Source organism: Cucurbita maxima, unplaced genomic scaffold (genome assembly GCF_002738345.1).
Source record: "Cucurbita maxima cultivar Rimu unplaced genomic scaffold, Cmax_1.0 Cma_Scf00003, whole genome shotgun sequence".
NCBI lineage: Eukaryota > Viridiplantae > Streptophyta > Magnoliopsida > Cucurbitales > Cucurbitaceae > Cucurbita > Cucurbita maxima.
Window position 1 is genome coordinate 1,866,314 of NW_019272019.1, and position 26,399 is coordinate 1,892,712.

The 26,399-nt window shown below is 38.6% G+C and overlaps 5 protein-coding genes and 2 long non-coding RNA genes across 9 annotated transcripts; 2 read left to right on the forward strand and 5 right to left on the reverse strand.

Annotated features, from left to right (window-relative positions):
* The first annotated feature begins 169 nt into the window (after window positions 1-169).
* Window positions 170-1,482, forward strand: LOC111476543. The gene is made up of 4 exons (XR_002717104.1): window positions 170-456; window positions 691-942; window positions 1,091-1,176; window positions 1,288-1,482. It is a non-coding gene; the product is annotated as an uncharacterized LOC111476543 (long non-coding RNA).
* Window positions 1,483-3,221: 1,739 nt separating this feature from the next.
* On the reverse strand, window positions 3,222-6,105 carry LOC111476537 (E3 ubiquitin-protein ligase At4g11680-like). Of its 2 annotated transcripts, XM_023120238.1 has the most exons (5): window positions 5,747-6,105; window positions 5,608-5,668; window positions 4,556-5,078; window positions 3,764-4,130; window positions 3,222-3,686 (listed from the first exon to the last, which is right to left on the reverse strand). In XM_023120238.1, the coding sequence occupies exons 3-5, from the start codon at window positions 5,056-5,058 to the stop codon at window positions 3,540-3,542; spliced, it is 1,017 nt and encodes a 338-aa protein (XP_022976006.1). In that variant the 5' UTR covers window positions 5,059-5,078; window positions 5,608-5,668; window positions 5,747-6,105; the 3' UTR covers window positions 3,222-3,539. The 2 variants fall into 2 exon arrangements, with proteins under 2 accessions (XP_022976006.1, XP_022976007.1); XM_023120239.1 differs by lacking the exon at window positions 5,747-6,105 and having other exon boundaries at window positions 5,608-5,732.
* Window positions 6,106-7,584: 1,479 nt separating this feature from the next.
* On the forward strand, window positions 7,585-17,177 carry LOC111476544. Its single transcript, XR_002717105.1, has 2 exons — window positions 7,585-7,728; window positions 16,928-17,177. It is a non-coding gene; the product is annotated as an uncharacterized LOC111476544 (long non-coding RNA).
* On the reverse strand, window positions 7,901-10,564 carry LOC111476536 (E3 ubiquitin-protein ligase At4g11680-like). The gene is made up of 3 exons (XM_023120237.1): window positions 9,067-10,564; window positions 8,573-8,957; window positions 7,901-8,484 (listed from the first exon to the last, which is right to left on the reverse strand). Exons 1-3 carry the CDS (start codon window positions 9,561-9,563, stop codon window positions 8,338-8,340), a joined length of 1,029 nt encoding a protein of 342 aa, XP_022976005.1. The 5' UTR covers window positions 9,564-10,564; the 3' UTR covers window positions 7,901-8,337.
* LOC111476538 lies at window positions 11,874-15,557 on the reverse strand. The gene is made up of 2 exons (XM_023120240.1): window positions 15,344-15,557; window positions 11,874-14,159 (listed from the first exon to the last, which is right to left on the reverse strand). The coding sequence occupies exon 2, from the start codon at window positions 14,091-14,093 to the stop codon at window positions 13,164-13,166; it is 930 nt and encodes a 309-aa protein (XP_022976008.1). The 5' UTR covers window positions 14,094-14,159; window positions 15,344-15,557; the 3' UTR covers window positions 11,874-13,163.
* Window positions 16,303-19,640, reverse strand: LOC111476535. Its single transcript, XM_023120236.1, has 2 exons — window positions 17,711-19,640; window positions 16,303-16,679 (listed from the first exon to the last, which is right to left on the reverse strand). Exons 1-2 carry the CDS (start codon window positions 19,583-19,585, stop codon window positions 16,551-16,553), a joined length of 2,004 nt encoding a protein of 667 aa, XP_022976004.1. The 5' UTR covers window positions 19,586-19,640; the 3' UTR covers window positions 16,303-16,550.
* Window positions 19,641-22,106: 2,466 nt separating this feature from the next.
* LOC111474915 (heterogeneous nuclear ribonucleoprotein 1-like) lies at window positions 22,107-25,159 on the reverse strand. 2 transcript variants are annotated; one of them, XR_002716225.1, is made up of 7 exons: window positions 24,981-25,159; window positions 24,731-24,771; window positions 24,276-24,439; window positions 23,892-23,991; window positions 23,489-23,658; window positions 22,579-23,210; window positions 22,107-22,548 (listed from the first exon to the last, which is right to left on the reverse strand). XR_002716225.1 is itself a non-coding variant. In XM_023119740.1 (6 exons), exons 1-6 carry the CDS (start codon window positions 25,034-25,036, stop codon window positions 22,698-22,700), a joined length of 1,044 nt encoding a protein of 347 aa, XP_022975508.1. In that variant the 5' UTR covers window positions 25,037-25,159; the 3' UTR covers window positions 22,107-22,697. The 2 variants fall into 2 exon arrangements, 1 of the variants encoding a protein (XP_022975508.1); XM_023119740.1 differs by having other exon boundaries at window positions 22,107-23,210.
* Window positions 25,160-26,399: the final 1,240 nt, after the last annotated feature.

A 26,399-nucleotide genomic window follows, 5' to 3' on the forward strand; every position in this document is an offset into this window, starting at 1 on the left:
CCACGTATATTGAAGAGGGAAATATCAAAACGGTGAGCTAGGAATGACATTAGCTCCCCAATAGAAGGTAGGAATCCAATATGGGAGTGTCAATTTGAGCATTAGAAAAAATATTTATTTATTTATATTAAGAACCAAAATATTATCAAATAATGTAAGCTTATACAGAAGCTCGAAGGTTCTTGAGAGTCCAAAATGTCGAATCGCCCCCGATCCCGCTCCATGAAAAATGGCTTCTTCGAGTATAGTTGAAGGTTTTGATTCTTCGTTTTGTTCTTGATTTTGTTTTTGTTGGTTATGTTTGAGCTTGATTACTTAAGCTTGAGTTTGAAGAAACGAACTACGAGTATAATAACCAATGGCTTAGGTTTTTGTTCCAAGTCATCTTCACGGCCAAGATCATGACCGAGAAATCTAGGTAAAGATTCATCAATGTTGTTGGCGAAGATATCCAAGGTATGAATCTCGACCGGTATGAGGTAATTACAAATGGTGAATGATCTTATTGCTCTCAGAAACTTGTTTTTGTTTCTAAAATGCGTAAAAACAAGATCAAAGTTAGAAATCGGCCAATTTATTAGAACATTCAATACAAATAAAAGAATGAGAAACAATACAAAAGAGGATAGTATGAACTTATTCTTCGGAAAGTAAGTTATTGTTTGTTGGTAATTTCATTTCCGAATACAGAATCATCGAAGAACGAACACGAACAAACCCTGGGAAAACGATTCAAGGCGAATAGGATGTCATAAGGTCAGTGGATTTATGAGCCAACTCAGAGAGATTGGAGCCAACGGATCGGCCGCGGAGCATGCCGGTATGGCGGTGGTGGCGGCAGCGGAAGGAGCCGATGTGAGTGGTGGGAGAGCAGAGACAACTGGCCTTGGCGGAGGAGGGTGCCTTGGGTGCCAGTGATCGGGACGGCGAAGAGGCGAGCAGGTTAGGGCCTTGCTTAAAATCCTCTAGATCGAAGTCTGTGAATGGCGTTTTGTGGTGGTGATTGGGGTTGTTTCTGTCGATGGGCCTCGGAGCCTTGTGATCTGGTTTATGATCCATGGATTGAAGTTTCTGATGGAAATGGAATTAGGGTTTGTGAATTTGTGGAAGAAGAAGAAGAAGAAGAAGAAAATAAGAGTCCTGTTCTTGGAGAAATGCAAGCACATTTTGACATTGGTACTCAACCCCTCAACTTTTGCTGTTTGCTCAATCACAACCTTTGGTTTATTTTTAGCCTTCCATGCTTATTTCTTTTTTTTCTTTTTTGATAATAATATTTTTTTTTAGGGTTAGAATAGTCGCTACAAAAATAGTTCGACATGGATTCCAATCATGTCTCTACCATCCATTTCTCCCAGCTCGTGAGTAGCATCTCGGGTTAGCACAACTACAAGGTGGAGTTGGGAAAGCTTTCCTTGTCCTCACTCCCATTTGTTTTGGCAAGGATTTTTCGAAAATTTTTATATGATAAATTAGTTATGTTTGTGTGAGATATCGCATTGGTTGGAGAGGGAAGAGTGTGAAAACCTCTTCCTAACGGATCGTTTTAAAACTGGAGGGGAAGTTTGGAAGAGAAAGTCCAAAGAGGACAATATCAGTTGGCAGTAGACTTGAGACAAGCACTGGGCGGTGCCAGCGAAAACGTTGAACGCCGAGGGGGTTGGATTGTGAGATCTCATATTGGTCGGAGGAGGACAATATCTTCTAGTGGTGGATTTGAGATAGACACTGGGCGGTGTGCCAACGAAGACATTGAATGCCAAGGGGGGTGGATTGTGGGATTGGTCGGAGAGGGAAACTGAACCTTATTTATAAGAATGTGGAAACCTTTTCTTAACAGACTGTGTTTTAAAGAGGACAAAGAGATAATATTGGCTAGCGGTAGAGTTGAGTTGTTACCGTCTGAGTTTTTATATATGTATAAAGCGAGACAAGGTAGGAATTTGGAGTTAGACAACTAATATGAGTCTAAGTACTTTTATGGATATGGTACGATCTAAAATTATAGATTTTTATTTTTATTTTTTTTATATAGATGTGTCAAAGCTATATCGAACAGAATTTCGATACCTTAAACAACATCAACTCATAACAATTTTATTCACCATTCCATTACAACTCTTCATCGTAATCAGCATACATCTCTCCAAATTGTGCAGCAGGGAAAGTATCGTACCTCGCATCGACAGTTTTCAGCCCAAGTCGATCTTTTTCTCGTTCGTTATTTTTGCCTCTTGTATATCTTTGTCAAGGAAAGATTTTCAACACTACTTGTACAACATCATTTGGATGAATTTCTATGAATTTTTATAAGCTTCTCGTAACTAAGTCGATAATGGGGTCATGTTTACATCAACTTAGCGATCCTTGACATCTCTACGATCTCGAAGATCAGTGCACTCAAAGCCTATTAATTCGCTTCACATCTAAGTAGTTCTATGGATTGTTTTAGAAGCTAAATTTGGCTTTTACTTATCACATCTAAAAAGGCTATATATATATATATATATATATTTATAATTCATGTAAAATACCGAAAATTCAATTGGCTAGAGGTTTATATTGATAACTTTAAGTATTTATAATATCGAAAATCCAAAAAGTAAATAAGCAGCAACCTTTAAGTGCGGTTTGAACTATTGTTTTACGTAATTGGAAGTAGCCAACTAGGTTTACGACAAAACCTAGAAATCGATCACTGATCCAATTTGAGTACCTCCACAGGATAAATCTCAACAGAAAACTGAAGAGTAACAGTAGCAAGTGATTGAGTTCAGTAGTTCCTCATATAAAATTATTGACTCTAGAGATACAGTACAAGTGATTGAGTTAAGTAGTTTCTCATATAAAATTATTGACTCTAGAGATATAGTAATATGGAGAAAACTAAATTGTTTCAAGCATCGACAGAATCAGAAGCATCCCTTGTTTCAAAGAGAGGAGGACGGGTTATTCACATTTCATTTGATGGTCAGAGGCAAATTGAAAGCTAAGCAGTGGTAATTCTAAGGATTTCCAAGGAGAAAAATAGAGATGTCTCCTACGTTACCCGTAATATGTGGAAGCATCAACGTGACTCCATAACCTAACACTCTCAACCATCTCTACTCCATCCATGGCTTCCACGGCCATCTCCGTCCATGGCTTCCACGGCCATCTTTAACTCTTCTTCTTTCTTTTTCCTTCTCTCTTGGTTAAAAAAAATCAGTACAAGTTTGAAATGAAACAATCTCATCTCACGTGTTATTGAACTAAAAAAATAGCGAAGTGGCGGATAACAATGACACAATGAAACAAAGTCCAGACGAGCATGAACATGGACGATAACCATTCTACGTGTCGGTAAAACAAACAAATAATATACTTACATAGACATAGACAGACATGTAGACACTGCAATCCAAGAAAGTTCTCACAACTTAAAAGCAGTGGAAGCAGCAGAATTCTATTCTTATGGGGCTTTAAGGATAGCCTATGAATTCAACTCATTCAACTAATTCATGTGTGGGAACAAAAAAGAACAGAATTTGAAGTGCTTTTTATCTTTGAAGTTGTTGCTTACAGAGAGGGCAGGAAGATGTGATGGAAAGCCACTTATCTACACACTTGAGATGGAACAAATGCGAACAAGGCAACTCTCTTACTTCTTCTTCATCTCTGTATTTGACTAAGCAAATGCAACATTCCTATAAGAACAGCAAAGGAAAACAAACAAACTCAGTCAAATTCTTCATTGCAAGTATATATTATATGCTTCACTTACTGGATCTTCCTTTGGAAGCCCTTTGTTGTTACTATCAGCTTGCTTTGAGCTTGCTTTATATCTCCAGCAAGGTAGCTCGGATATCTGATCATCTGATGCGCCTTTGTCGGTCGATGCCATGTTAATGTTATACCCGAGAAGGCTACTAATCAATGGCACACAGCAACATAGCAGCAGAAAAAGTATGAATGGACAAGAGTAGCAGATGGCATTCCAAACTAACAGGAAGACGCATAGCAGATGAAGCTTGGGAGCTCTTTGGAAAGAACCGAAGCGAGAATCAACGATCCAAACGTTGCCCATTACGAACCATATGGCAAAGAAAAGTTCAAGAGACGACCGACATTTGTTCATCAAGCGCAAGCTCCTGCACATCGTATTGAACAGGAGTTGTAGATAAGAGTTGCAAAATTTGCATCCACACTCTAAATGAGTCAGTTTCAGTGGTTGAGGATCGTTGGGAGGGAGTCTCATGTTGGCTAATTTAGGGAACGATCATAGGTTTATAAGTAAGAAATACATCTCCATTAGTATTAGGCCTTCTGGGTAAGCCCAAAGCAAAGTCACGAGAGCTTATGCTCAAAGTGGACAATATCATATCATTGCGGAGGTTCGTGATTCCTAACACCAATTTTTTAGACAGAGAAAGAAAAGCAGCATTTTTCTGTGTACTTTCAGCCAACTTCTAAATGATTCTAAATTTCTTATACTAGAGAGAAAGTAGACCTTGTTTATCCTCCATCAGCTGCTTTATCCACTCTAATATAGAGAAAGTAGCATGTTAAGGAATACCTTGATGCTTGACTGCTCCTCCGCTGCTCGATGTCGGGAAGGCCAACGCGCTCTCCACGCATTAAATAAACGTGCCAATATCGTCCGTAGAGAAGCAACAAGCTAAGAATGCAGCCAAGATCGTAACCAACTATCCACAATCTCATAGGCCAAACAGGCTTCTCTGTCTCTGAAATGGCGAGAAAAAACACAGTGATGGCCAGCTGAAGCACCATAGCTATCAGTTCCATAGCCATCCACGAGCTAGAATTGAAAGGATCGGACCCGAGATCTGATCTTGATCCATTCTGGTAGTGAAATACTCTTCGTAAGAAAATGAACCACCTGGCTCTAGACACCCTCATTGCTACCCTAACCCAGAAAGATGCAGGGAGAGAAACAGAATTGTCATCTCTAACATCTGCACCTGCACCTTCTTCTTCCACCAGTGAATTCGAGATAAAGGAAGCAGTGCCATTGTAGTTACATGAAGGCCCCGAAATGAAATAACCAGAATTGATCATTGAAAAGGACCTTTCCTTATCTAGTACAACACAAAAAAAACAGCTCGGACTCAGCACAAACATAGAAAACAAGTGCTTTCATGGAGATTCAAGAGCCAACTTGACAATCATGACAGTCAAAACAACAGAACATTCTCCCACAATGAATGAACAAAACAACCCACCAATTATCTATTCAAATTCATGAAAATTCCAAGCCAAAACCATACGATCACTCAGCCAGGCAAATCATCAAACACCAACCGTGCACAAAATCAAAACACTTACTCCCCAGAATTGATCATTGAAAACAACCTTTCCTTATCTAGTACAACACAAAAAAACAGCTTGGACTCAGCACAAACATAGAAACAAAGTGCTTTCATGGAGATTCAAGACCCAACTTGACAATCATGCAGTCAAAACCACAGAACTTTCTCCCACAATGAATGAACAAAACAACCCACCAATTATCCATTCAAATTCATGAAAATTCCAAGCCAAAACCATACGATCACTCAGCCAGGCAAAACATCAAACACCTATCGTGCACAAAATCAAAACACTTACTCCAAATCCACCCGCCCGAGCTTCTCAACCGTGGCAGTCCAGATCAAACCTGGAAAGCAATCTATAAACATAAACATCATCAGTTCATCACCCAAAAAAGATCAGAACAAAAGGGAAAAAAAGAAACACAGAGACCCACCGACGAGGAAGACCCACTTGGGTTTTAATGGGTAAATTGGATAAGGGTCAAAGGCATTGGGGAAAAGGGGAAAGAAAGTGGGAAAAGGGGACATGGAAGTGTAAATAGAAGGAAATGGGCGAAGGGGAGCTGTCGGAAATGGTGGAGAAAAGGAGAGGAAGGTGAAATGGAAGAGATGGGGACTGAGGATCAAGAAGAGAAAACGAAGGGGAAGTGGGTAACTTCGATTGAAAGGGAATGAATCGGAGGTTTGAGAATGGTGGCGTCAAGGATTGGATTGGATTGGATTGGATTGGATTGGCCAAACTTTGTTGCAGCTTTTTGTTAACAAAGCAAGCAAACCCCCAACAATCGACCGTTTCGTTCAACTGTCAAAACCCCAATTCCTTTCTCAACTGCTTTTTTTTTATTAAAAATTTATGACTATTTTTTAATTTAAAATATATTTTTTTCAACGCTAAATTAATAAAAAAAATACTCGTTCCTCGAACAAAGCACGCCTCCCCTTAATCGAGGCTTCGTACCTTCGAGGATTTGTCAAGGGCATGGCTCTGATACCATGTTAGACGAACACGACTCTCCACAATGGTATGATATAGTCCACTTTGAGCATAAGCTCTCATAGCTTTGCTTTGGGCTTCCCACAATGCCTCATACCAATAGAGTTAGTATTCCTCACTTATAAACCCATGATCATTCCCTAAATTAGCCAATGTGGGACTTTCATCATCCAACAATAATCAAATAATACTAACTCTATTGGTACGAGGTCTTTTGGGGTAGCCCAAAGCAAAGCCATGAGAGTTTATGCTCAAAGTGGACATTGTCATACTATTGTAGAGAGTCGTGTTCATCTAACATGGTATCAGAGTTATACATACCCTAAATTTAGTCATGTCAATAGAATCCTCATATGTCGAAAAATGAGTCGAGCCCTGATTAAGGGGGAGACGTAATTTGTTCGAGGGGAGGTGTTAGATGAAAGTCACACATCAGCTAGTTTAGAGAATTATATTTAATGGGAGAGAAAATGTATATTATTTGTTTATAAAGTATGCTGATTGATATAACTTAGCTTTTAATTTATGAAATTATACCTAATTTGAGACTTTTTTTTTAATTAAAAAAAATGTTTTCAACAACTCATAATTATAAGTCGGTAGATTAAATATTGTAATTATTACGAATTTAAATACAATTATTTGAATGGTCGGAAATCATTTTCTTCTACGAAAATCCCTTTTTAAAATTAAAATTTAATAATAATAATAATAAATAAATAAATAAATAAATAAATAAAGTGTTCTTGATATTGACTGCTTGCCTATTTAACTTAGTTGATAAATCTATGTTTTGAAGGTAGGAGAGGAGAGGGTTGAATGCTCGGAGTTATCTCGATAAAATAAATATGATTCATATGAACACGTTTGATAATATTCTTTCTATAATTATTCCATTATTGAACTTAATATAAATAAAGTAGCGTCGAAGTCGTTAAATTTTGGTATCCAAGTACTAAATTTGACACTATAGGAAAGAACTTCTCGTAGTCGAGAACGAGTTTTGGTGCCACGAAATCACCCCTAGAAAGGCCTTTATGAAACCGAGTACTAGGGAAACTATAATCTTTAATCAAAGGAGAGTGGGAATAAGGGAATATTCGTACTTGTAACAAACTCAAGTTTACTGCTATCAGAAATTGTTTGTTTTGGTCTGTTATGTATTGCTATCAGCCTCACGGTTTTAAAACACGTTTGTTAGGGAGAGGGTTCCACATCCATACAAGGAATGTTTTGTTCTCCTCTCTAACTGATGTGGGTCACTCACCATATGGGTCAGCATCCTCACTAGCACACCGCTCGATGTTTGGCTCTGATACCATTTGTAACAACTCAAGCCCACCGCTCGCAGATAATGTCCATTTTAGCCCGCTACGTATCGTCATCCGCCTCACGATTTTAAAACGCGTCTATTAGGGAGAGGTTTCTACACCCTTAGAATGCTTCATTCTCCTCTCCAACCAATGGGGGATCTCACAATACTCATTTCTTCGTTTTCCAACAAGTTTTTTCCAAACAAACTTTACACAGCTAATCATGTCGGGGACGGGGACGGGGAGCCCGTCCATAGGTGTAACTAAAAAGTTCTGAGGCATAAAGTGGGAAAAAGCACACTTGGTTTGTATTCATTAGACAAATACTATAGTTCTCATAATATCTACACATATGGCATCAATTTCCTACTATATGTATCATTCAATATTTCAGTATATTTAGGTAACTGGTGAGCACTAGAACTCACTCAAGTAACCTAACCATGGGAGACTCTAATCTAAACGAGAAAACGAGAAAAGGCGACGCAAGGGGCTCTCTCTAAGAAGATTGTCCAAGATTCGGTAATCTAAGCCTTCCTTCTTCCAATCGGCTCGTATTAGCCTGTACTTTATTACAGGTAAGTCATTCCCCCATTCCTTTGGTCTTTTCAACGGTACTCAAATCTTCAGTCGTGGTCAAGGTCATGTCTCGCCCCCAATATAGTGACCGGTTCCATTTTTCCCCCGAATTTCATCAACGGCTGCTTTCTTGGCTCTCTTATCTCTGAAGTTGTTGCTTACAGAGAGGGCATGAAGATGCAATAGCAAGCCACTTATCTACACACTTGAGATGAAACACATGGGAACAAGGCAACTGTCTCACTTCTTCCTTGTCTATGTACTTAGCAAGGCAAATGCAACATTCCTGAAAAATCAAAGGCAAAACGAAGGTATTTTAATTCCGTGTTTCCTTCTGTAGTGCTTCCTATACCAGCAAAAGAAAGATTACTTACTGGGTCGTCTTTTGGAAGTCCCGTATGGCTGTTATCGGGTCGACTTTTGGGGTTGATGTCGGCGTGGACTGCTTGGTATCTCCAGTAAGGTAGCTGGGAGATTTGATCGTCCAACGCTCCTTTTTCGGTTGATCCCATGTTAATGTTATATCCTATAAGGCTACTAATCAATGGCACACAGCAACAAAGCAGCAGAAACAGAATGAATGGGAAAGAGTAGCAGATGATATTCCAAACTAGCAGGAAGCTGCATAGTAGATGTAGCTTGGGAGCTCTTTCGAACGAGGCGAAGCGAGAATCGAGGACCCAAAGATTTCCCATTACGAACCATATCGCGAAGAAAAGATCAAGAGACGTGCGACATTTGTTCATCAAATGTGAGTACCTGAATTATGTTCAACAAAAGTCAGATTAGAGGTAATAAAGTACATTTCATGGTTACGATTCCAGCTCAAAATCAATTAAGAGGACATTAGCATGTTGATGATGATTACCTTGATGATTCATTACTCCTCTGCTGTTCGTGTTCGATATCCGAAATACTGTTCCCATCTCCCTGGATTCGATAACGATAACGATACCGATGGCGGCCATAGAGAACCAATAAGCTAAGAACACAGCCAAGATCATAACCACCTATCCACAATCTCATAGGCCAAACTGGCCTCTCAATCTGTGAAATGGCAAGAGTAATCACTGAGATGATTAGCTGAAATAACAGAGCTACAAGTTCCATCACCATCCACGAACCCGAATCAAAAGGATTTGGCCCGAGATCAGATCTCGATCCGTTTTGGTAATGGAAAACTCTTCTCAAGAAAATAAACCATCTGGCTCTAGATACTTTCATGGCTGTTTTAACCCAGAAAGAAGGGGGGATGGCATCCAACGCCGTAGCGCCATCTCCTCCAGACACCGGAATCGATATGAAAGACGTAGTAGCATCAGAATTAAGCGATGGACCCGAAAGGAAGAAACCAGAATGAATCATTGCAAAACAACCCTTTCAAACTAGAACCAACCAGGCTCCTTATCAAGAACAAGACAACAAGCTACACGAACATGGAAAGTTTTGGAAACATGAACACAGAAGAACAGGGAATAGTTCTCATGAAAGGATAACTAAGACTGAAGGGCCAGTTCTAGCACAAAGACGACCAAAATCACACAAGTTTTGCTCCTAATGATTAAAAGAGAAACGGAACCCACTTTGGGACAAAAGCAAACAATTCGAACTCATGAAATTCTCATATCCAAACTTCAAATATTCATTGAGGCAAAACATCAAACACCTGCCGGGCAAGCCCAAAACTGCCAATTCAGTAAGAACCCTTTAAAGCGCATCTCATAACCAACAAAGAATTGGTAGCAAAGCGTATATAGAAGCAAAAAGAGCAACAAAAATGGTTGGAAAAGAAGAAAACAGGAAGGTGAAGTGGGTCGCAGAGGGTCACCAGAAATTCAAGAAATTTACGAGTAAAACCCAAGAAGATTTCCTAACTTTGATTACAAGTGAAATCAATAATCAAACAGTTCAGAAACACGCCAAAATCGTTGGCCTAACTTCAAAAACATAACAAAAAGCTCAAAATAAAGAAGATGAGATAATCAAAATCAACCGTTTATCTTCAAAACAAAACCCCACATGGGTTTTCTGAAGTGTTTTTCAAGAGGGTGAATGGATGGCCACCAAATCCAACTAGCAAGATTGAAGGAGGGGGTGTCGGGCGGAGTGGCCCTCAGAGATGGATATTTAAAACAAAGAGAAGGAATGGTGATTGGGCACACGCCATTGATGAACAGAGGGGAAGCTCCGAGTGGGCCGCCCTCATTTGATTTCAACGTGGAGGGCTAATCCAAAACGCAATCCCTAACAAACAAGAACACAGCGAATTGTTCTTCATTTGTTCTTCCCCTGACTGTTATTCAATCTATTAGAAGACATCAACATCAGGGACATGGGGCTGAGAAAGACCCATTTTTTGTTTTTTGGGGGATAATTTGCTTATTGCTTCATAATTGAGAGAGATAGAGCAATCAAGATAGTGTGTATTTTTTGTTCTTTTATTTAAATGGTCAAACCTCTTTGATTGTGTATGCAAGAATGCTCGTAGACCCGATTGGATTGGATTAGAGAATTCAAAATTTAGTGTTGGTCAGGTGGCTATCTACAAAACCATTCACAGCCCATATGTTAGCTTGGGTTCGGTTTTTGTGTTGTGCGTTACCCGATTGGATTAAGTTAAAGAATTCAAAATTTAGTGTTGGTCTCGTTACCATATGAAGAAACAGTTAACAACCCAACTTAACCCTCTATTTTTAGTATGTTAGCTTGGGTTCGATTTCTGTATTGTTTGATTGGATTGGGTGAGAAGCTTGGGTTCGGTTTTTGTGTTGTTCGTTACCCGATTGGATTAAGTTAAAGAATTCAAAATTTAGTGTTGGTCACGTTACCATATGAAGAAACAGTTAACTCACGTTACCCTAGGAAGAAACAGTTAACTCACGTTACCATATGAAGAAACAGATAACAACCCAACTTAACCCTCTATTTTTAGTATGTTAGCTTGGGTTCGATTTCTGTATTGTTTGATTGGATTGGGTGAGAATTCAAAATTTAGTGTTGGTAAAGTTGACTATCAAAAGACATCGTTCAACTTAACCCTCTATTTTTAGTATGTTGGCTTGGGTTTGGTTTGTTGTCACGATTGGAATGGGTTAGAGAATTCAAATTTTAGTGTTGGTCAAGTTGGCTATGTGACGAACGTTCACAGTCCAACTTAACCCTCTATTTTTAGAATGTTTGGCTATTTGAAGAAACCGTTCACAACCCAACTTAACCCCCTCACCTTCTTTTTTTCTCTATTTTTAGTACGTTGGGTTACTGTTTGTTTTTTAATTAATTTAAAACTTTATATTTATCCACAAGACAGATAAAATATAAATATTAAATATTCTCACATCATAATACTATAATTAATTTTCATAATAATCTTAAAAATAGAAAAAAGTTTCGAACTCAGAACTAATGGTTAGTTCAAATTGTTCGAATTATTAGATCATCAAAGTTTTATTTTTTAACAATTTTATTTCTTATATTTTAAATTTGTAATAATTTAATTCATACTAGGAAAAATTCCATTAATCGCTTCCTCCAATAAATAAATAATTCTATATAAATAAATAAATAAATATATATATACATATACATATATATATATATATATATATATATATATATTATAATGTTAAAATCAGCAGAGAATGTAAATATGTGTGAATTTCACTATCATATCCCGAATTCCCAATTAGTTACGAGAAATTTCCATGTACACGTGGCAAAGAACCACCAGCCAACTCATCAAATTCTGAAACCTACATGAAAATAACAGTTCTGACGTAAGCCTACACTCGAGCACTTGATTGTTTTTTGCCACGTGGCGTATTGATCAAAGGGTAAAATTGGAAAAGTTTATCTTAAATTGTAATTTTGGTTCTTTAGATTCGAACGTTTTGTTAATAAATATCTTTACTGACCCGACCAATATCAAGAAGGTAATATATATAACAAGAAAAGACGATGAATACTTATCAACCCGACCAGTATCATGAATACAATGAGAAGCTCGGAAAGTAATATACATAACAAGGAAAGACGATGAGTACTTACTGACCTAACCATCATCATGAATACAGTGAGAAGCTCTTGAGAAGTAATTCGTATAATAAGGAAAGACGATGAGTACTTACCAACCCGACCAACATCATGAATATATGAGAAGCTTTCAGAAAGTAATACGTATAATAAGGAAAGACGACGAGTACTTATCGACTCGTCCAACAACATGAATACAATGAGAAACTCTCGAAAAGTAATACGTAATAATAAGGAAAGACGATGAGTATCTACCAACCCGACCAACAACAGAGAAACTCTCGAAAAGTAATACGTATAATAAGGAAAGACAATAAGTATTTACCAACCCAACTAACAACATGAATACAGTGAGAAGCTCTTGAAAAATAATACGCATAACAAGGAAAGACAATGAGTACTTACCGACCCGACCATCATCATGAACACAGTGAGAAGCTCTCGAAAAGTAATACGTATAATAAGGAAAGACGACGAGTACTTACCGACCTGACCAGCATCATGAATACGGTAATACGCATAACAAGGAAAGACAATGAGTACTTACCGACCCGACCATCATCATGAACACAGTGAGAAGCTCTCGAAAAGTAATACGTATAATAAGGAAAGACGACGAGTACTTACCGACCTGACCAGCATCATGAATACGGTAATACGCATAACAAGGAAAGACAATGAGTACTTACCGACCCGACCATCATCATGAACACAGTGAGAAGCTCTCGAAAAGTAATACGTATAATAAGGAAAGACGACGAGTACTTACCGACCTGACCAGCATCATGAATACGGTAATACGCATAACAAGGAAAGACAATGAGTACTTAGCAACCTGATCAGCATCATAAATACATCATAAATACAGAGAAAAGCTCTCGAAAAAGAATATGTATAATAAGGAAAGACAGCGAGTACTTACCGACCTAACCAGCATCATGAATACAGTAATACGCATAACAAGGAAAGACGATGAGTACTTACCGAACCGACCATCATCATGAATACAGTGAGAAGCTCTCGAGAAGTAATACGTATAATAAGGAAAGACGACGAGTACTTACCGACCTGACCAGCATCATGAATACAGTAATATACGTATAACAAGGAAAGATGAAGAGTACTTACCGACCAGATCAGCATCATGAGTACAGTGAGAAGCTCTCGAAAAGTAATACGTATAATAAGGAAAGACGACGAGTACTTACCGACCTGACCAGCATCATGAATACAGTAATATACGTATAACAAGGAAAGACGAAGAGTACTTACCGACCAGATCAGCATCATGAATACAGTGAGAAGCTCTCGAAAAGGAATACGTATAATAAGGAAAGACGACGAGTACTTACCGACCTGACCAACATCATGAATACAGTAATATACGTATAACAAGGAAAGACGAAGAGTACTTACCGACCAGATCAGCATCATGAATACAGTGAGAAGCTCTCGAAAAGGAATACGTATAATAAGGAAAGACGACGAGTACTTACCGACCTGACCAACATCATGAATACAGTAATATACGTATAACAAGGAAAGACGAAGAGTACTTACCGACCAGATCAGCATCATGAATACAGTGAGAAGCTCTCGAAAAGGAATACGTATAATAAGGAAAGACGACGAGTACTTACCGACCTGACCAGCATCATGAATACAGTAATATACGTATAACAAGGAAAGACGAAGAGTACTTACCGACCAGATCAGCATCATGAGTACAGTGAGAAGCTCTCGAAAAGTAATACGTATAATAAGGAAAGACGACGAGTACTTACCGACCTGACCAGCATCATGAATACAGTAATATACGTATAACAAGGAAAGATGAAGAGTACTTACCGACCAGATCAGCATCATGAGTACAGTGAGAAGCTCTCGAAAAGTAATACGTATAATAAGGAAAGACGACGAGTACTTACCGACCTGACCAGCATCATGAATACAGTAATATACGTATAACAAGGAAAGACGACGAGTACTTACCGACCTAACCAGCATCATGAATACAGTCTGAAGCTCTCGAAAAGGAGTACGTATAATAAGGAAAGACGACGAGTACTTACCGACCTAACCAGCATCATGAATACAGTCTGAAGCTCTCGAAAAGGAGTACGTATAATAAGGAAAGACGACGAGTACTTACCGACCTAACCAGCATCATGAATACAGTCTGAAGCTCTCGAAAAGGAGTACGTATAATAAGGAAAGACGACGAGTACTTACCGACCTAACCAGCATCATGAATACAGTCTGAAGCTCTCGAAAAGGAGTACGTATAATAAGGAAAGACGACGAGTACTTACCGACCTAACCAGCATCATGAATACAGTCTGAAGCTCTCGAAAAGGAGTACGTATAATAAGGAAAGACGACGAGTACTTACCGACCTAACCAGCATCATGAATACAGTCTGAAGCTCTCGAAAAGGAGTACGTATAATAAGGAAAGACGACGAGTACTTACCGACCTAACCAGCATCATGAATACAGTCTGAAGCTCTCGAAAAGGAGTACGTATAATAAGGAAAGACGACGAGTACTTACCGACCTAACCAGCATCATGAATACAGTCTGAAGCTCTCGAAAAGGAGTACGTATAATAAGGAAAGACGACGAGTACTTACCGACCTAACCAGCATCATGAATACAGTCTGAAGCTCTCGAAAAGGAGTACGTATAATAAGGAAAGACGACGAGTACTTACCGACCTAACCAGCATCATGAATACAGTCTGAAGCTCTCGAAAAGGAGTACGTATAATAAGGAAAGACGACGAGTACTTACCGACCTAACCAGCATCATGAATACAGTCTGAAGCTCTCGAAAAGGAGTACGTATAATAAGGAAAGACGACGAGTACTTACCGACCTAACCAGCATCATGAATACAGTCTGAAGCTCTCGAAAAGGAGTACGTATAATAAGGAAAGACGACGAGTACTTACCGACCTAACCAGCATCATGAATACAGTCTGAAGCTCTCGAAAAGGAGTACGTATAATAAGGAAAGACGACGAGTACTTACCGACCTAACCAGCATCATGAATACAGTCTGAAGCTCTCGAAAAGGAATACGTATAACAAGGAAAGACGAAGAGTACTTACCGACCAGATCAGCATCATGAATACAGTGAGAAGCTCTCGAAAAGGAATACGTATAATAAGGAAAGACGACGAGTACTTACCGACCTGACCAACATCCTGAATACAGTAATATACGTATAACAAGGAAAGACGAAGAGTACTTACCGACCATATCAGCATCATGAATACAGTCTGAAGCTCTCGAAAAGGAGTACGTATAATAAGGAAAGACGACGAGTACTTACATCATGAATACAGTCTGAAGCTCTCGAAAAGGAGTACGTATAATAAGGAAAGACGACGAGTACTTACCGACCTGACCAACATCATGAATACAGTAATATACGTATAACAAGGAAAGACGAAGAGTACTTACCGACCAGATCAGCATCATGAATACAGTAATATACGTATAACAAGGAAAGACGAAGAGTACTTACCGACCAGATCAGCATCATGAATACAGTGAGAAGCTCTCGAAAAGGAATACGTATAATAAGGAAAGACGACGAGTACTTACCGACCTGACCAGCATCATGAATACAGTAATATACGTATAACAAGGAAAGACGAAGAGTACTTACCGACCATATCAGCATCATGAATACAGTCTGAAGCTCTCGAAAAGGAGTACGTAAAATAAGGAAAGACGACGAGTACTTATCGACCTGACCAACATCATGAATACAGTAATATACGTATAACAAGGAAAGACGAAGAGTACTTACCGACCAGATCAGCATCATGAATACAGTGAGAAGCTCTCGAAAAGGAATACGTATAATAAGGAAAGACGACGAGTACTTACCGACCTGACCAACATCATGAATACAATAATACGTATAAGAAGGAAAGACGATGAGTACTTACCAACCAAATCAGCATCTTGAATCCAAAGAAAAGCTCTCGAAAAGGAATACGTATAACAAGGAAAGACGACGAGTACTTACCGATCTGACCAGCATCCTGAATACAGTAAGAAGCTCTCGGAAAGTAATACATATAACAATATTGTTATATGATTTCATATATATTTCTCTCAAAAACAAAATGATTTTACAGTGGGAAAATGGAGACAGAAAGAGAGATACCACAAAACCAGTGTAATGAATAAACATAACTTACAAATTTCATACAATGTAATAGGTAAACTCTGCAGCTGTAGGAATGGCTTGTAAAGACTGATAGAGTTTGCAGCAACCATAATTTACAAACAAAAGTAACTGCTGTGTCTAGCTGCGCTTTAACTTTTCCTTTTCTTTCTCCTTCTCCTTTCCCTTATTTTCACCAAGAACAAATTCCACATACAAATCCTTCAGAGCTATCACGACCGTCGTAATCAACGGTCCCATAATCGCACCCTGTGAGAATAACTTCGACTTGTGATCTTTTCATCGTTTTGTTTTTTTAGGGAGAAATGAGAGTTTCATTGATAAGTGAAATAACAACGGAAGGAGAAAGAACCCTCGGAGTTTGAGGGAACCCGAAGCCAAAGGATTACGAGAAAATCTTCTAATTAGCCAAATCAATGCTAGCAGATACTGTCTTCTTTGGGTTTTCCCTTTCGGGCTTCCCCTCAAGGTTTTTGAAACGCATTTACTAGGGAGAGGTTTCCACACCCTTATAAAGAATGCTTTGTTCCCATCTCCAACCGACGTGGGATCTTACAATTCATCTCCCTTCGAGGCCTAACGTCCTCGCTAACACTCATTCCCTTCTCCAATCGATGTGAGATCCTCAATCCACCCTCTTCGAAGCCCAACATCCTTGATGGCACACTGCCCGATGTCTCATTCTAATATCATTTGTAACAGCTCAAGTCCACCGCTAGCAGATATTGTCCTCTTCGGGCTTTCTCTTTCGGGCCTCCCCTCAAGGTCTTTAAAATGCATCTGCTAGAGAGAGGTTTCCACACCTTATACAGACTGCTTCGTTCCCCTCTCCAACCAATGTGGGATCTCACAATCCACCCCTTCGGAGCCCAGCGTCCTTGCTGGCACTCATTCCCCTCTCCAATCGATGTAGGACCCCCAATCCACGCCTTTCGGGGCCCAGCGTCCTTGCCAACACACCGCCTTGTGACCACCCTCTTCAGGGCTCGTCGTCTTCACTAACACACCGCCCAGTGTCTAGCTTGATATCATTTGTAACAGGCCATGTCCACCGCTAGCAGATATAGTCCTCTTTGGACTTTCCCTTTCAAGCTTCCACTCAAGGTATTTAAAACACATCTGTTAGAAGGAGGCTTCCACACCCATATAAAGAATGTTTCGTCCCCTCTCCATCCGATGTAGGATCTCACATTTAGAAACTAAAATTATCACACTCGATTTCCCTAAGCAGAAACACGTGAAAATGCAACATAAAGTCGAGAAAGGAAAAGAAAGGGTACCTCCAATGCAGATGAAAACAAAGTCATCCCACCAATGATGCTAAGTCCCATAAGGTATTCACTGTGACCAGGCGTGCCCTCTTGGATTTCCGAGACGCCGTAATCCATAAGCGCGAGATGAATAATAGACAAACAGAGAGCCACAACATATCTACCTTCCAGCAACAGCTGCAAGGCTGCTGGAATTGTTGCAAACCAATATGGAAAGATTGGGAAAAGAGGACTGAGAAATGCAAGAACAGTAGACACATACAAGAAATGTATTTCAAATAGTCTAAGCAACAGCCATGTAAGACATCCTTGATAGATAGCAATCTGTGCTGTAGCCAAAAGAACACCTGAGATCGCATTATCAAGAACTTCAACGCATCGAATTCGAGCCGATTCTTCAATCGGAAGCATATATATAACTTGTTCAGTCACACCACCAGATTCAGAAGTAATAAGATAATAAAGAACCCAAAAGAACACCATTGAATGAGAAACGAAGTTAAAAATCTCAGCTGCTCCTGAAATGATAGAACTACCAATGGAAAGCATAAGCTTAGCACTGCCTCCTAGTACCGACACACTACTAGCGAAGACTCGTTGCGAAATATCCATCCCTTGAACGGCTAATTCTTTCGCTTTCTCGAGTAAATCCTCCCTAGTGATTATCAACTCCCTAATAATTGCATCAAGCTCTGTATAAATCTGACCCCATTCCTTGTTACTAATCCGGTTTCTCAAGCTCATAAGCTTGTGCGTGTACGGCGATGGAGTCATTAGAGAAGTCAAAGGCCCCGAAGAGTTAGCACGAGACGATGATAAAGCCAAATGCTTAATCCCAGTGACAAACTCAGTGATATTATACTGCATAGCCAAGCTATCTATCTGTTCCAACACTGCATCATAAAATTTGGAGGTGTAGCTATCAATCATCCCAGCCATATCATTGTCTTCCATCCATTTCTTAACCCCAATTCTCTCAGCATAGTTGCTTTGTTCTACATGTATTTTCAATGAAATCATAGCATCTTTCCCTTCAACTCCAATTTTGTAAGAGAAAAACACCAAACCAGCCAAGAACGCAAGAATCATAGCAACAATTAACCCAATAGCAACAATGGTTTTCAATCTTTTCAAAACCCCTGTAGTGAAAAATGAACTAACAGCAGTACGACGAAAGCTCAGGCTACGAAATGAAGAAACATTATACATAGTAGAATCCACAGATTTGGAACTAAACAAGAACCCTAATCCAAGAAGCGAAACAGACCCAACAACGCCAAAATTCTCATACGCAAGTATAAAAATCCAAAACGAAACAAGCCATCGCAGCAACTTAGAAAACACGCTCTGTTTTCGTCTAATATGCCCTGGTTTCTTCCTCCTAAGAACAACACGAACACAAACTTCACGAAATTGAACAAGAGTTCCAACAAAAACCTGAAAAACAGCAACCGGGATGGCGAGAATGGTCTCGGTGAGGCCCAATTTAAGGGGTTCGGACCAGAAACCTTCAAGGGTTTGTTGAACGCCGCGAAGAGGGATAGAACAGAGGACGGCCCATTGAAGGGGGCGGAGATAGGCTTCGAGGAGACGACCGACGGCGTAGAGAGTGAGAATGGTGAAGGCGAGACCGGCGTGAGCCATGGCGATGTAAAGGGCGAGACGGACCTGAGGATCGCCGGAAAAGGAGGAGTCGGAATCGGAATCGGATTGCGACGGGAGTTTGGATGATTGTTGGTGGTGGTGGTTTTGAGGGTCGGGGCTTGGTTTTCGAACGGAGGCGGATCTGAACATGTCCTGCCATGGAGGGCTGGAGGAATTGGGATTGGAATTGGGATTGGGATTGGGATTGGAAGATGGGTCGGAGTAAGGGACGAGTTCCATTGGCAGGGGAGGTGGAAGTGACAGAGAAATGGCGTCCGATGAAGAGAAGAAAGGCAATAACTCTCAAAAAAAAAAAAAACTTTTAAACTTTGAACTAATTTCAAAAATACCTTAAAATTTTCAAAAATAAGTTGACTGTTATTATGATGGTTCGATCGGTTGTGTTATCGGTTGTGTTATGTTATACTATTTTAAGTCATATTATGTTATGTCGTGTTATAGATTCATGTTCGTGATCATTTAAGCTATGTTATATACGATGGGCAGAAATGATGTATGAATGATTTTAAGTTACGAAGACTTTACACGTTTTTGTGTGTCATATGTATGATGATACTTTTTTGTTATTATTAGTACGAATGTATTTCTTATGACATTTGTATTTGCCATGATATTATGCGGGACATTTTCATTGTGGTGTTTGGAAGCCCGTTAGTGAGTGATAGTTTGACGAGTTAGGCTTAGGGACATGTATATGAGCTCGTCTGGTGGGAACTATGTGCACATGCATGGGTTGTGTGTCTAGTGAAGTTACACGTTACACATCCAACACTACCTCGACTCCATTTTGTTTAATTTTTTTAAATTATTTTGTTATTTTATTATTTTTAATTTCTTTATTTAGTTTCTTTTATATATTTTTTTTAAATACCCTAATATTTTATACTATGTAAAAGACTTCAAAATAAAATAATATATAACTATTAATACATTATATACCTCTAATACAAATATTTATTAATTATAATTTATATTTGTGTTTAAGTTATTTGGATCTATGTATATATTTTAAATTATAATATATTTATTATCTATATGTGTTGTAACATTATTATATCACAATTCATATATTTTAAGGTAACTTATAAATAAGTATATTTCAATTAAAATATTTTTATATATTTTTTGTTTTTGTTATATACAATTTTTTATAGTAATCATTTTATTATTTATTTAATTTCATGATACTACTTTAACCAATTCTAAAAAAAAAAAGTGTGGTATTTAATTCGGTTTAGTTTTATGGTTGAACTATGTTAATATATTACCATTTTCTCGCTGTTATTTTATATTGAATTTATTATTATTATTATTATTTATTATTTTTTTTGTCAATAATTATGGATACTTTTAATATATTTTATGTAAGATTGTATTGGAATAATTATAAATTGTGGATAAATAAATTTTTTTTAAAAAAATTGACAACCCAATCCGGACCATGTACACCCCTAGTTTTTAAAATGATAAGTCCCACCCTATCACACTGCATTTTCTAACCCCAACAATGGTTTATTTATTGAGTATTTCTCAAAATGCTCAAATCGTGTGCTACTCTTGTTTTAGGTGTCACAACCTCACTTAGGGGCCTATCCATTTCGATATGAGCTTCAAATGGAATTGTTTGTCAACATTGCGCCTCAACCCATGTGTCAGAGGTTGGATTATGCACCCGCTAGCCAAAACAAATTTTTTAAATGATTAAGCAAAGACACGGGATGAACATGTCAAGGTCATGAGATAATATAGTTGAAAACATACGATCATACATAAAACACCTCATAGAACCTAAATTAAGATAATTGCAATCCTATCTTTTTAATAGCCTTATGTTAGAACATGATTTATTTTATTTCATTTAATTCACTATCATTTACCTCGACAACAATATTTTAAAATATTTATTATGAATATTAAGCTCATAATACGTTTTATGATATGAAATGATTGTTTTCTAATCGTTTATCACGCATACCGTGACAACCTTAAAAATAGGATCGTCACATCGGTCAAGTTCAAAGCTAAAGCCCAACATATATTATATACAAAAGCAATTTGGTCAATAATAAATTACAAATCAATATATTATATACAAACATTTCAACTGCACTGTAACTTACAAAATTGCAAAAGAAGACATACAAGAGTAAAAGATTACTAGCGATAACTTGGCAAAGGAAATCTATGAAAGAAGGTTATCAAACCGGGTTCCAACCAAATAGAGCGCAGAGACAACGAGTTCAGTCGAACAGCATAACGAGTCTAAGGACGGAATCAAGCTTGAAAGGAATGGGCGTAGGCTTAATAGCGAAAGAGACTGATATATTGCATTGCGAAGAGAGATTTTTGATACGGATGGAAAAGACAGAGAAGAGAACGTACCGGAAGGGCATTCCTTTAGGAGCACCCCCAGCAAACATCGAGATGCACAAAGCCGACCTATATCTCAAAAGAAAAATGCAGGAGATGAAAACCAAAATCAGCTTTGGGAGTGTGAGATACGCAGACGGGGAGTACTCAGCCGAACAATCGCTCCAACAGTGATAGCTGCCCTATAGCTTCAATGACACTCCAGAAATCCACAAGGGAGGCAACCACCAGAGTTCAGCTTCTTCAGCAGAGTTCAGTCAATAGGAGTATTCAACTTTTCTCACTCAAAACCAAATTATTTCCAGTTTTCCAATAACTTCTTGTTCATCATACACACACAGGATAGTAACAAAATCATCAAAAAAAAAACCAGTTAAGCATAAATTTATCTCAATACCAAAAAATACAAGACCTTTCTAATCAACATATGACCTCTATACAGAGGCGTCTAAGCTAGTAGAATCAACATATCGATACAAGCGATCTGCTCCCTCCCCGAAACAATCCTCTAAACTAGTAGAGCTAGGAGTTTTTTTCTCCTACCAACAGTCTTATCATCGACAAACTAAAGTACGAGCGGAAACTAGAGCATGTTTATCGAACATAAAAAATCTATCTATATATTGAACTAATGTGAGGAATAAACACAGCCAAGAAAAAGTATATGCTAAAGCCTACACCATGGCACGCTAAATTAAAATCGTACTAGATCGGGATAACCATAGTAGTCTCTACATTATAGTGTCTAAAAACCATACATTAAAATGTCTAATACACTCTTCGGGTCTTTAAATAGCTTCCTTGGGACGTCTAGTATTTGTGAGAACCGCTTATTACTGGGCCACGAAACTATAGGAACCTGTGATTGAAGACTCTATGGCAAATCTAAGCAAGAGAGCAATGGAGTGAGACTTCTTTACTAGCTTGCAAAGGGATGGATGGTACTGACTATGCAATGATTCTACCTTGAGTAAGGATGATATCGACTACCCCCACTATAGCCTCCCCTTCCATACAGACCACTTGCTCCTCCATAACTAGCACCAGGACCGGAGTCGTAACCTCCACCATAACTGGAACTTCCATAGCTCCCATAGCCATCAACCCCTCGACCATATCCTCCTAAGCCACTTGTGCCATATCCCCCACCAAAACCACCACTGTAAGGTCCAAATCTACTAGAATAACCAAGGGACAATTCACCTCGGTAGCCACCTAAGCTATTGCCTCCAAAACCTCCATAACCTCCGCCAAAATCACCACTACTGCCATAACCATACCCGCTCCCTATCCTACCACCAAGACCACCTGGGGTCCTAAAGGGACCAGGTCCAAAGCCTGCATCAAAGTCCCCATAAGAACTTCCATATCCACCAAAGCCATCATTGAATGAACGAGACCTAGAATTGCTACCATATGCAGAAGCAGGTGGTGGGTTTGAGGATTTCTTTGGTTCAGCTTTCTTGATCTCCACCTACAAGAAAGTAACTTAGTCAACCTAAATCTTCCAAAATTTAACTATTCTGATAGCCCTTGCCTTAGAAGATCTATACCTGTAATAACCTCCACCTAAAACTAGTATAGAAAAGACATGACTAACAGCATAATGCTTAAAAGGTACATTTGTATAGAATGAAAAGGTTGAAAATCGTCCATTATTATTAAAACTGGAGAATATGGCGGTGTAAAATTCATGGGAAACAGAATTCTGTTTACACTCTGCTCACTTGCATTCCATTGATATAAGCTCACCTGGGTACCAGACATATCTATCATATTTCCATTGGATAAAATTTCATCTACAACTTCTTCCTCCTCAAAAACTATAAATCCAAAGCCTCGCGAGCGGTTGGTTTCATGGTCACGTATAATTTGGTGTTCCGCGACTTTCCCATACTTGGAAAAGAAATGATTAAACTCGTCTACAAGCAAGAAATGTAATAGCCAGATTAAACACACAACATATAAACTACCACAATATGAGAAAAATGAATAAATTAGGAAAATAAATGTTTAAACTCATCTACAAGCAAGACATATGAGAAGACGAAAAAAAATGAATGATACAAATATTGGTACCACCAATTAAAGAAAACATGCAAATATACCAAAGTAAGTCACAGGTATAGAAATATAACAAATATTGGTACCCTACCTTCAGTAACTGTTGATGGAATCCCACCAACAAATATCTTCTTCGTCTTAAAATCCTTTGACTGACCATGTCCTTTAGGGATGGTTCTCTTTATTTCAACCTACTTCCATATACCAAAGTAAGTCACAGGTATAGAAAAAAAGAAAATAATTGAATCCTAAATTTATGCAACAACAGATCATATTACAAATGTACCATGAAAGACGAAAGCGTGGGGGGTAGCAAAGAAAAAAAATATTAACCAACCAACAGAGTTCGGAAAAGGACTCCTAATTAATCTTAAAGACCATGGAAAGCAAATAAATTTAAACGCCATTTAACAATCAAGTGGAATAGAATGTTTGGTAATCCAGTAAGAAAAACAAAACAAATAGGATCACGAACTTGTTTCCCATTGATGACATGTGTATCTTCGATAACCTTGTCAACCACAGAAGGATCAGCATAAGTGATAAACCCAAAACCTCTTGGCTGTCCCGTATACCGATCTTTCATGATCACCGAGTCAGTTATCTCTCCATACGTCCCAAAATGCTTGTTGAATTGAGCTGTTTTTTACAAAAACACAATGAAAAGAACATCAGCTACGTCGGATTTAAACTAACATTGCACTTAATTAACTTACAGACTTAGCAAACAAAAAACTCATTTAATAAGCTCTTCAACAGATATAGTTGAAGTAAAAACAACTGCTAAAGCACATAGAAAATTTCCTTAACATGCCATACAAAAAATAACACCCATCAAGAAAAACAGGCATTTTCAGCAGAATTAAGCACACTTACAGAAACTCCAATCCTACGAACAAAATTTATAATTAAAAGTAAACAAGAACTCACTGTAAGTTGTATCTTTCGCCAATCCTCCAATGAAAATCTTCCTGGGAAAAACAAAAATAGCAACAAAAAAAAAAAAAAAAATGAGAACACAAAATCAAGATCTAAATAAATTGAGACAAAGGAACCGACTAGCAGGCGTAAACAGGGGAAGGCATATAGTAATTAAAATCTGGTGCTTAAAAGCCCCAACTCGAAACTTTCTCAGAGAAACACCGAACGTAAATCAATCGAGAAAGGCACAGACACAAACCCGGGACTAGCGCCATCACCCGTGTGAGGGTTTTCGCTCTTCGATTTGGACGCCATCAGAAATTTGGCCACCGGCTGAACTTTTCTTCCGCTGTCGAAGAAGATCGATAACACGGTGGAGACGAAGAAAAAGGATCGTCGATTTAGGGTTTTTATAATGTTTCCAAATTGGAAGAGGATAACGACTTCAACCTGTCTAAAGAGAGGAGTACTCAATTTTATATGATAATCAAAACCCATACTTGGGCCTGGCCAAAATTTGGGCCCATGTTCATGGAAGAACTACCGGTGTTGCGACTACGTGTCGGATGTCCCCGTCATGCTTGTTCAAGACGTGTTGTCTATGAACGTATACCCATTCCAAACCTTTTTACTTGCTTTTAAGTTAGATAGTCTTTACTGTTCTTATCGTGTCAATACAGGGATGTATAACCGGTCAACAAAATCATGTCTAGACCCGTTGGGGCTAAAGTGCCCCAAATATACTATAGAGAGACGTGACAATTCGAAAAAAAAAATTTTTAAGTTGTTTTCAACGCATTTTCTCGCTCACGTTTTCTAAAACATTTGTCTCAAACATGACTTGAGACTTGATCATAAGCCAATATTGTCTGCGAGGTTCAAATCTCACACGACTAACTTATTCGTTAAGTTATAACAAGTGGTGCACAATCGTTGTTCTGCTAGTCAAGCCCAATTGAGTAACCTTTCATTGGGAGACATAGTTGAAGAAGCCACCCGACACCTCAAACGGAGGAAATATTCAAGACATGGGAGAAGTTGCTAGAGCCAATGAAGCTGGAAGGATATTTGTTCAATGTCACAATCTCACTCTTGCGGCAACGGGAAAGTGATTGTGCGCCACTTGTTCTAACCCAGTAAACAAGTCAGCTGTGAGAAATTCGAACATCGCGAAAAAACGTCGGCGTACGCTCGGCCTCAAGTCACATTTGCGAGATTAGAAAACGTGAATGAAGAAATACAACACAACGGCTTAAATAACATATAACTTCGAGTAGGGAGAATTTGACAACTAGTTGCATCCTCCTATAGTACATTTTGAGGCAATTAAGGTCTGATAGGCCCAGACGTGATTTCGCCAAACAGTCATACAAAATCTAAGTAGAGAGAGTTGACAACAAGTCACATCCCCCTGTAGTACAGTCACATCCCCCTGTAGTACATTTTAAGACATTGAGTAGAGAGAGTTGACAACAAGTCACATCCCCCTGTAGTACATTTTAAGACATTTGACTCTGATTTCGCCAAACAGTCGTTCACATCCCCCTGTACCTGTAGTCGTTCACATCCCCCTGTACCTGTAGTCGTTCACATCCCCCTGTAGTACATTTTAAGACATTTGACTCTGATTTCGCCAAACAGTCGTTCACATCCCCCTGTACCTGTAGTCGTTCACATC